The sequence below is a fragment of the Mustela erminea genome, chromosome 11, assembly GCF_009829155.1.
Source record: "Mustela erminea isolate mMusErm1 chromosome 11, mMusErm1.Pri, whole genome shotgun sequence".
Lineage (NCBI taxonomy): Eukaryota > Metazoa > Chordata > Mammalia > Carnivora > Mustelidae > Mustela > Mustela erminea.
Window position 1 is genome coordinate 62,596,401 of NC_045624.1, and position 11,765 is coordinate 62,608,165.

Genomic DNA, 11,765 nt, shown 5'->3' on the forward strand with positions numbered 1-11,765 from the left:
GAAATCAAGATGTTGTCTTCCTTTTTCTTCATGTGTTTCATGATAATAACCTTAATAATGGCCTTTTAACTGCAATTGCGTTTCAGTGACTAACTGCTTTCCCATCACAATTTTTTGATGAATAAGTTATATTATTGATAGAGACAGCAAAGAATTAACAGTAGGTATCTCTGATTAAATTCCAAAGGATCATCAATTCAATAAGTAAAGGAAAAACTTCACTTTCTTAAAATTCTATTCAACTGAGCAAATATGGTTTGAAACTCAAGTTCCCTCCACATCACCAATATTGTTTCTCTAGGACACCAATTCTTATCTTGAAACCTCACTTGTAACAACTTAGGCACACTTGGTACTACACTTAAAAAGAAGAAAGAGAAGGAAGGAAAACCAGAGAGCTGCAATATCAAGTTAAACAAGAAGGGAATACATCACTTAGTAGCTACAAATGTTTTCTTTCCTATACCCACAAAAATCCTGAACTGGTAGGAATTGTGATTGTTCTCTAAGAACTATGCATTATTAAAAAAAAAACACACATTTATATGATAGTCACATAAATTATGTGACTCAAGGGACATGAAAATGGTTTCTCTGACTAGCCAAGAAAGAAATTTAACTTCAAAGAAAAATTCAATCTGCTTTTTAATGTTGGACTGGACCAATAGGGGGAACTGGGGACAAGGACAGAAATAGCTGGTGTGCAATTAGCGTGTTCGAAGGAGCAACTAAACAAGTAAGTGCTTGTGGAGCTCCTGCTGAGTGCCGGGCACTGTGCTATCTCCTCTGAATAAGAAGGGCCTCAAGTTCCTGTACGAAGTAGTCCAGGCTAACCAAATAGTTAACAGTTAGTCACCCCCAGAAGAATCCACGGGGGTTCCCAAAGTGGCTCAGGATTCAAAGACAAGTCTATACAACAGTGTGTTTCTCTCACTGCAAGAGATGCTACTTGTCAATGTATGATTTTCTGTTCTGCAGGGGGCTGCTTGGTGGTGCGCCAGCCTGATGCTGACAGGTCTTGTAACCCACCGTGTAGTCAACCCCACTCATACTGTAGTGAGGTAGGTGTGACTTCATTAGGAAGGACAAGCCAACTTCATTATTTGTCATCTCACCACCTCTTAAAAGTCCATTTGCCCACCCCCAGAAAAAGCATGTCTTGGGGCCTTAAAGCCTTATTTCTAGATCTCTCCTTTTATCACTATGAATATTCTGAATGTTTTTACTGTTTCTACTGTTAAAATAATTTGTAGACAGTACAAAAAATGTGTTTTTATGCAGTTGAGACAGAAATTACACATAGTAAATTCCCCAAACAGCATTCCTTAAAGCCTTCTCTTCAAGTTAGATCTATTATGCTCTCAAAGATCCCCTTCTGTGTACAGTAGAAATCCTCTTGTTCTTCTGCAGATGAGGACATGCAGTTGTGAAGAAGGGTACACTGAAGTCATGTCTTCTAATGGTACACTTGAGCAGTGCACACTTATCCCTGTGGTGGTGATACCCACTGTGGAGGACAAAAGAGGAGATGTGAAAACCAGCCGGGCAGTACATCCCACCCAATCCTCCAGTAACCCAACAGGACGGGGAAGGACCTGGTTTCTACAGCCATTTGGGCCAGGTGAAGTGACTAGACAGTGTTAATGTAGAATCCTTTAATTATACATTTAACCAATGTCAAAGGGTTAAAAAAAATAAGCATTTTCTCAGGAGTTATCATTTCATCTGTACTCATTTATTCTGATATTGCCATACAGCATAATGTTTTTGTTATTAGGGAAAAGGCACTCATGCTCAAAGTTCAGAGAAATGAAATTACTTTCTTCTGGAAAAAAATTTAAGATATTAGTTATTTTGATCTCAGACCTAAATTTACAAGTACAATTATATTCACATTGAACAAAGAAATCTAACAATGAAATATTAATTAGGAATAAAGTATATTGTCACTCAGAACTGAAGTAAGTAAAACTCTAAAGGCATTCAAGAATTTTTCATTTGACCACAGACCGGTAATAATTTGAACCTAAAAGTAGGAATATCAGTAATGCAGTGCTATACCAGGACAGGACCGGGGGAGGGGCAGTCCTTGGTAGCCAGCCCATTTTCTATCAGCCCCTAGATTTGGTAAGTTCAGATAATCAGAATCTGTACTAGCGCCAGATACAGCAGGGCAAGGATGGAGCCTTCCTGTCTAAATGGGATGATTTAAGTTTGGAGACTTACCAGATCCTTGTCATATTAAACAGACACCCTTAATGTGTCTAGTAATGGACTTGAAGCCAACACAGGCAAAAGCTTGAAGGCCTAATCCAGTGCTGGCCCTACCCTGTTCACACAGTCTCCCCAGGTGGAATGAACTGTATGCTTAGTCCTGGAACTAAAGCTGGTGCTTAAAATCGTGCTGCAAGGGCTGTAAGGTAGTGCAGATCATGGTGTTTTTTCCCCACACCAAGAGGGATTACTAGTTAATGGCCAAAGGAAATATCCAGGCAAAGCCAGGCATAGTCTACTTTACTATTGTTAGAAATATGAGAAAGGAGGGAATCTGCACAGCACATCTCTATTTCTAATGCATTAAGTCAAAACACTTTCCCTTATTAGAGAATCACTAAAAGAATTTTAAGTATCTTCAGTATTTGGATGATTTAACCCAAACACTGTGATTTAACCACATTGTTCCTGCCTTCATATGGCTGTTAGCTGAAAATATAATTTATTTTGCAAAGTTGACTTGTTTGTGCAGACCTGGCAAACTCCTTTCAGTGTTCAAGATAGTGGAGCTGCAAATGACTATTAGCAATCTTGACTTCAACTAAGAATCCAAGAAGACCTTCTCACATCAAAACTAAAAAAAAAAAAAAAAGTTTAAAAAGAGAATATTGTCATTTTAAGTATATACCCTCCCTAAAATGAATATTTTAATATATTAAAAAGATATATGTTCTTAAAAAGTACATTTAGACTTTGTTCTTGGTTTTTTAAAAACTCCAAGAACATTTGTTGAAAAACAACTCTCAAGGCAGATGAACCCAAGAATGGTTGATTTTAAACCCAGTCTCTAATTTTTAAAAACCATAGAATTGAAAAGAATTATATTTAGAATATTAAATGGACCCCTAAGTTGATTGAGCTCTAAGCAGAAAAACTTTCACAGTACCGATTTGTTTTTGATGCCTTCCAAATATTGAATAAAACAGTGTCTATGGAGTCAATTTGCCCAGTCTATAATTTTAGCAGTAATCTAAAAATTTTGCAGTAATTTTAGCAGTAATATAATGTATCTATGCAAAAGAAAATACAAGTTGATGTAATGATCAAGTTAGGCAAAGTCATTAATACTATCATCTAATTGAAGTTTATTCTGAACACAAAACTAAGAACCTCAAAGAAAGTGAGACTAGAAAATCAAATTAGAAAAGTTCTTACCTTGCCTAATTCCATATAATAAAAAGTTAGAAAAATGTTATTTGGAGCTAAAAAGTTATTATCAAACTTGACTATTTTTTTTTTTTTAACACACTTTAATTATTTTATTTTTTTTTTTTTATTGACTATTTTTACAAAGGATATTGTTGACTGAACTCTAAAGGACAGGGTTAAGTGTAAATCAGATAAAAGATTAATTCCCCCCCAAAGTTAAATATATTCACTTTAATTCATCTCAGAAAAAAAGGTTAAAATAACAAAATTTATGTTCACAAACCTGTCTGCATTAACGCTAAGATATAGGACTTTATTGAAATTGCATTACTTTTCTTCTTATAATTGCCATTCTCAGAATAAAAATAAGAAAATGCTTAGTTAGCATTACACATACACTGAATTTGAAGTAAAATTTAGATAAGAAGCTACAAAAATTTAGGAGTATGAACTTGAAATCTGAATGCAAATTGAAAATATTATTTCTTTCCCATTAATTCTCATTGATAATTTACCTTTAATGAAGCAGCATCTAACTCATAATAGCAGCTTTGCATTAATCATTAACTGTGCCTAAGCAATAACTCTTTGTTTTGAAAGGATTTGGCCGTAGGTGACTGGTCATTGGTCATAGTTAAAGACTGTCATATATATATATATACACACACACACCCCAGACTAATGTAAATTAATAACTAATATCCATTCTTCTTAGATGGGAGACTAAAGACCTGGGTTTACGGTGTAGCAGCTGGGGCATTTGTGTTACTCATCTTTATTGTCTCCATGATTTATCTAGCTTGGTGAGTGATTAAATATTTCAAAATCTAAGGGGATACATATCTATTTCAGCAAAAACACTGTCAGTTGACTATAATACAAAAACAGTAATTTGTCTCAAATAAGTATTCCACACTTATTTAATATGCTTATCTGAAATTAGAAATAAAAATAGCTTTAGTCATAAATATTCTAAAAACTACCAAATCTGAGCCATTTACTATCTGAAGATGAGCCAGAGCTGCTCCAGGTCATCTCAAGTATGTTGTCCTTGGTTATACAAGATAAACTGCTTTGTATGCTTATCGTGAACTATGAAGTTTGATACTGAATTACTACTGGAGAAAGATATTATGGTGATACCTAATTTTACTCCTCTATCTTTTTAAACATGTATTATAAATTGTGTATTATTTACAAAGACTTCTGGTCAAATATTAATGATTTTACTATAGTATTATTTCCATTGTTAGTGAGAAATTTCCTTTGATAATTCTTTTGCAGGATAATAAAATATTTGATGGGTTCTATTTCAGGTTTATTCAGAGCATTAAGTAAGAAAATCAAAGATACCAGAAAATCAAACTTTAAGGTTGAATTTAGGTCATTAGGCAGTTAGGCAACTTTATCAATATAGCTTGCATTTTTCATTTAAGACAGTAAAATTTACAATGAGAGATTGATTTTCCTTCTCCAATTATTTTTATTATTATCTACAGCAAAAAGCCAAAGAAACCCCAAAGAAGGCAAAACAACCGACTGAAACCTTTAACCTTAGCCTACGATGGAGATGCAGATATGTAGAATAGAACTTACCCGGGCAACAACCAGTTTCAGCTTTCTGACTTTGCAGTAGACATCCAGCAGCCACAAAGCTCTTCATACTGTGTGAATTCAAATGCATTGTAACTTTTTAAAAGAGCATCAAAGAGTGAAAATCAGTGCCAATGGAGATATCAAGATAGTACCACTTATGTAAAAATAAAAAATCAGCGATGAGAATTCTAGGAGATTCAGTTGACTACAGGCTGCATTCTGAGAGTTTTTTTGTGATCTTTTCAGAAATCTACCAACTGACCATTCACTTTCATCTCTAAAATACGGTTGTGGAATTGGTCAGTTAGAACACCTGATGCAAGCCTCTGTCGGCAGTGTTAACCCATAGTAACATTTTAGCATGAAGAGTTTATACCAAGATCTCTACAATATTATAGTCAACATAACAACATGTATACTCAATTGAATGATACACATTACTATGTCAGACTATGTACTTGTTAATAAGCAGTTTTAATGGTGAATAAGAGATAAGCTCTAAGCTGAGCAGAGAATCCATTGAGTAAGTTCAGCATCTTGGTGGTTGATGGTAGCTTTCATTAACCTGCGTTTCAGAGGCAAAGACTCTTTTATAAGACTTAACTCTTGTATTTCTCCAAAGTACGAATGCTGGACATGTACTAGTATCTTAGAGAAAAAAAAAAAAAAGTCCTCAAGTTCAGTATTTTATAGTGGTTATTGTCTGGAAAACTAATTTGCTTGTGTTAATACATTTCTACTTTCCCTAATTTTCAAACTGGTTGACTGCATCTCCTTTGCTCTATGGAAGGCACATTTTTGCACTATATTAGTGCAGCATGATAGGCACTTAACCAGGATTGCCATAGAAACTGCCTCTTTTCATATGGGATGAAGACACCTGTGCTAAGAGTGTCATGGAGCCATTTTCAAGTTCTTACATCCGGAAGAGATTAAAGTTCAGTTTGAATGGCTACAGGATGGAAATAGCTATTACACCTGCTGTCTATGCTCTTCCTCATTGCTGCAGCCATTGTGAAATCAACAACGTGGCGGTGATTTCAATGTTCTAATCCCGAACTCATTAACCCTTCAAAAGATGGATCCCTCTAGTTGGTTTTTAATTGTACTTTGAAGGCAGTTTACAACTAGATTTTTATATTTGTTACCTTTGTTAAAAAAAGAAAAGAAAAGAAAAAAAGGAGCCAGTTGTCTTTTTAATTTTGAGCAGATGGAGAAAATAACATCCTGATCATTTTTTTAACTAAAACAACTCAAAATCCTGTGATTTTTCTTTTTCCCAGATTTGTTTTTCCTAGTTTCGCATCAAATGTATCCATCATTTGGTCTTTCTCACTGGTAAAATTTGAAGCAGTCTTTGTAGGATTTTAAAACTTTAAATGTTCAAAAAAGAGTAAATAGTGTGCGTGGGGCTTCATTAACTATCTAGACCAAGGGTGGCGAACTTTTTCCGTGAAGGGCCAGATAGTAGGTATTTTCCGCCAGGTCTGTGTTGCACCTGCTCAGTTCCATCATCGTAAGGAGGCAAGTGTAGACAATACACGATACAAAGAAGAATGTGCATGGCTGTTTTCCAGTGAACCTCGGTGACAACAGTCAACATGCTACATTTGCAGGTTGTGCTTTGCAAACCACTGGTCTAGTAGTTTTCTCAGTGCTTACCTCTCTGTTGTATCTTTTGCTTTCATTCATTCACCCTTAGAATGCCATCAGTGTTTAATTTCAAAGGTGAAAAATTGTCATTAAACTTTATCACTGTTTTTTAAGTAGTTATATTTTTCACACATGTAGCCCTGGGAATGGCACAGTGAAATACTATCTAATTTGGCAAACTTCATGGAAAAAAAAATCAAATGGTGCCATTAAAAAGCAATTCCATTTTTCAGGCAACATTTACTGCAACAAGCTTTGGTAGAGGGGAGGACATTAAGTTTTCAGGTCCTTTAAAAAATAATGTAATAAGCTACTCTATCTTAAACAGCTGTGTTGCTATAAAACTGGTTTAGACTAGAGGGTGTTTTACCTTCAAGTAGAGTTTGGACTCCCCCTGCTGTTCATTAAAGTATTTGCAAAGTTTACAAAAAGGCATCTGATTAGGATAGGTCTTTGCCCCCAAAACGAACAGATTTCTCCCTGAATTAATTAATATAAATTAAATGTGGAAAGCATGCATGCCTTACTCACTGTATTAGGCAAAGCAATCATTTCAAAGCAAACAGGTGGTCACAAAGAGGAGAATTTTACTTTAAACCAAGGATTTAAACAAGGCGAAGCATAAAAGCAAACTCCATTGCATCGGTCTTATTGAAGAGGAAGACAAAAATAATACCGTTGCTCTAAAACTGTGATTGCTAGTCTATGTACTCAGGGGTCTTTCAGATATCCTCAAGTTGGTCTCTGTGAATAAAATGAACTCCATTTGTCCAAAATAGTTGAGAATCTTTTGTAATTACTTGAAGAATTTAGCTAACAGTATGTAAAACCTAATAACTTTGAAATTACTGAATAATATATTGTTGCTACAAAAGCTATACTTAGGATACTGTAAAATGTCATTAATTCAGAAGGCAGATCAGTATCATCCAACCCGTCCCGTAAGAATGAATTGATCAAAATAAAATTTTATGAAAATACATGTTTTGTTCATAAGTGAATTAAATTTTATAATACTACATACCCAGAGGAAACTAGGTTCAATGGGACCTAAAACTAGGGAACATACTGGAAGTTCACCACGAGGATAGATACCAGGTACCCTCTTATTAGAAAAATAAAAGGAAGGGCATGTAGCCAGCTAGCTATTTTGGACAAATGAAGGTTACTTTATTCATGTTTAGAACATGATAATAGCCTTATTTTTGTTCCTGGCATCAGTCAATAATAAGTACGTTACTGGAATTTCATCAAAACCTTATTCCTCCTGTTCATTCTGACAATTCAGGAGGGGAATATAGTAGTAACTGGTCTGTTGACACTTTTGCCTTATCAAAATGGCCTGCGAGCCCCAAAAGATTTAGAACTACTGCTCTATAAATATGAAGGTTGACTTGGTTAAAAAAAGAAGAAAAGGAAAATAATGACACAGTTTTATATGCTATTTTGTTGGACTATTTCAGTATAAACCACATAGAATTGGCACAACTGATCTCTCTTGAAAGGAGTTGATTTATCAGTACCTAATCTAAGATATGGACCATAATTCTTATTTGAAAGCCTTTTTGAGGACACTACCATGTACCTTAAAGCAGATTTGAAAAGCAGTGCATAAAAGCATGTTCTTAATTACTTATAACAAAGCACAAGTTACTCATAACATGACATATTTCTTGGAATGATCATATGTAAGACCCTCTGCTGGGCACTGTAATACAGTTACTCATGGCTTTTGTATACCTACATATCTCAGATACTCAGAAGAAGGGAAAATGTTTCGTCAGTAAAGAAAGCACTTAAATCACTCCACTCTGGATTTGCTTCCAGTGTGGTATTTTTCCTGATGGAACGTCCGTGTCTCAGGCTATGCTCTTAGGCTTTGCTGTAATCCTCCTCCACCCAAGGGAGGTAGCAACGTTCACTGTGGCTGAACCAGAACCCTGCTACGTTCCCGGGCTTTTCAAGATAAAGTCACTTACCCAGAACTTCTTACAGGGATTAACACCTCTCAGTTTCGTTTATTTCTTTTACCTCCTCCAAATCATACTTTTGCTTCTTTATAATGATGTCCTCTGGTCTCTAGTCTGCTTACAACTTAATCTTACTGACTTCTCTCAGAACTAGCTTCTACTAAACATGCTCAAATTTTTAAATAAGGTGGTGGGGGGGCGGGGAAGATGAAGGTCTATATTACTTACCTTTAGTAAAGTGTCACTAGGAGTGTGAACATCTTGATTTAAACTAAATGTACTGCTTACAGACATGAGTAAAAAGGTAAGGAAAGATGTAGAAGACATGCCCCCCTCAAAAAAAGACCTTCTGTAAATATGCCCATTTTTATACTCTATTTAGTAGGACTCCGTATGCTCCTACCTCCACCTTGCTTCTGTATTCATGACCCACCCTAAAGGACAGTAAGGCAGGCCTGTACCTTGTAGGAAGGACAGCCTGTTCCCAGACTTATTTGGAGTTTGAATAGATTCCCAAGAATCATGCCTCCAAAATGATCTGAGATCTATTTGTAAAGTATTACCAAATTCAAATATGTTTCGTGTGATATTTTCCCCACTGAGACTGAGGGTGTTGAAAGGAGAGCAGGATAGGAACAAATCTGTGAAGCATCTTGTCAAAAAGTGAGTTTTCCTGGGGCTAATGTGAGAACAAAAACACCTGCCTGTCCCACCCCCTCCTTCCCTTCAGGTGGCCGTGACTGAAGAGGATTTCAGGGTCTGAAGCTGGAGTGTGGGCCTAGCAAACCTGACTCTTTAGAAAAAGGATGTTTTGCAGTGTGATTAACGGTAATTCTGTATCAGCAGAACACTGGAAATGGTTAGGTCTACATTATTAAATGAGTAAAACAAATCCTAAGTGGCTAGAGTTAACTTTGTAGTTTTAGGTTTTCATGCTTCTACCAAGCCAGGTCTTAAAACGGGCAGTATATGAAGACTTTTAGTTTGTGGCAGTCATGTTTTCAGCGGTCAAAATCTCTAGTCTATTTAGAATATAACTGTCAGTCTTATTGTGTTTTGTAGACTTTTTTTTTTTTTAAGTCAGTAGTTTCTAGAGCATCTACTTTGAACCCTCAATGAAATTTTCACAACTATTTTTCAGCAGTCTATCTAGGTTTATTTTTAAAAATTAAACATTATGATTCCCTTTCTGGTACTTTTTCCTGACTCTTTGTAGCACAGAGATTTGAAGAGATCAGTATTGGTCATTGTAAAATATAACTTTATTAAATTTGCAATATGTCTTTATATAAATTATAATCCCCTAAATGTGGTTTTTTAATTTAATTACCTGAATATTTATTTTGTTTAAGTTAGGAGGCAGCTGTCTAAGAAGTTTTTGTTAATATTACTTTGTAAATTGTGTAATGTAATTTATTTTAAATTATGTACATTTCTTTTTTAACGCACAAAATGTCTATGTACAATTAACTACAGATTTGAAAACGTCACTAAGCTTTATTCAGTTAATACAGATGGCATGTGAAGATGTAATATGCTTTTTTTACATTTTCATATGGGTTATTTGTAAATAACTATGTTGCTGACAAACATAAACATGGAAGTCATTTTCATTCTATTCATGTGTACTTTTTAAATTTGCATTATTTGCTGTTCATACATGGGTTTAAAAAAAAAAAAAACTTCAGTGATTATCCAAACCTTTTTCTACTGTATTGCCTGTTCCTTAGTCTTTTTCTTTTCTTTTTTTTCTTTTTTTTTTTTTAAACAACTTCAACTGAGAAAGTTTGAGAGATGCAAACCTTAACTTTACAAGTCTGCTGAGGCCACCACATTAATCATTATGGACAAATGACCTCTTAGTTCCCAGTCAAAAGAGCACCAGCAGAGGATAGTAAGACACCCTGGAACAGAGCCCAGCTCTTCTTGCCCCCTCAGTCAGAAGGCAGGCCTCTTCCTGTCCCTTCTCCCTACTTTCTGCTGACCAATGAAAGAGCAAACCTAAAAACGAGGTAGGAGCTCACACATTAAGAAATTAAGATTCCCTCAATTCCCCATAATTAAGATGCACAAATTCAGAAAGGGATGCACAAATTAGATAAATTACTGCCCGTGTAGCTTGGGCTTAGCGCATTTTCTGAAATAGCTGTTTGCTGAAATATAACTAAGCAGAGAACCCTTTAAACACTTAGTATATGAACCTCCTCAAAATATGCAGCTAGCCATAAATGCTGGATGAAAAATGCATTCTATATTGTTCATTACAAGTGAATCTAGATGAACAAATGTTTAAAATATATCACCCAAATTATTCCTTATATATCTGTAGATACTCAAGTTACTAACTTTAATTACTAATTAAAAACTCCAGTTTTTATTTTGCAACTGCCAATTTATGTCCTGCAAACCCAAATAGGAACATGACCAATCTATATATTTGCTTCTTCTGAGTTTCTAGTGATCTCTGTCATGAAACTCTGAACATATTGAAAGAAAAGCCGACATACACTTCAATGTACAGTTTTCATCAGTGTCAATTAGTCTCAAAAGAAAGGAAATACATACAAAACATGTAAATGCAGTCAGGCTTTCCAATATTGCAGGGTTGTTTTTGTTTTTGTTTCCAGATGACTTCCCTTTCCCCTCTCTACCTTACCCCACAGCATCTCTCTGCCAAGGCAGCTCAGTTTAACAATCTCAGTTGAGATCTCAGTTTAAAATCTCAGTTTAACAAGGATGTTAACAAGGATATTTTTCTCCATCATCATATGATCTTATAAACATCCTGGGGATGGGGAGGGGGAGAGAGGAAAAGAGAAAAATGGACTGAATTACTAGATACACCAGAAAATTGTTGTTGTTGTTGTTTTTTCTTGTGTGTATTGCTGTTTTCAAACAAGTAAAATGGCCTTTGCCCCTTTCCCAAACCTCAGCAATACCTAAGGCAAATCCCACAGCATTTTGGTCACAACTGGAGTTTTGAAAAGCCCCAATCCCATAGAAAACACTAAAGATGCCCCAAAAAAAACTATTAGAAATTATAAATGAATTCAGTAAAGTTGCAGGATACAAAACATACAGAAATCCATTGTGTTTCTATACACAAAATAACTGAGAGATTAA

General features: G+C 35.3%; 1 protein-coding gene across 3 annotated transcripts in view; it reads left to right on the plus strand.

The window, feature by feature from the left end:
- Positions 1-6,211, plus strand: part of THSD7A (thrombospondin type 1 domain containing 7A) — a 452,669-nt gene extending 446,458 nt beyond the window's left edge. For 2 of the 3 annotated variants that reach the window (XM_032303909.1, XM_032303910.1), the window contains 4 exons: positions 979-1,061; positions 1,411-1,621; positions 4,139-4,226; positions 4,923-6,211. In XM_032303909.1, coding sequence (XP_032159800.1) covers positions 979-1,061; positions 1,411-1,621; positions 4,139-4,226; positions 4,923-5,007 — 467 coding nt within the window. In that variant the 3' untranslated portion in view covers positions 5,008-6,211. The remainder of the gene's footprint in view (positions 1-978; positions 1,062-1,410; positions 1,622-4,138; positions 4,227-4,922) is intronic. The other variant, XM_032303911.1, reaches the window with a different exon arrangement.
- The last annotated feature ends 5,554 nt before the right edge of the window (positions 6,212-11,765 follow it).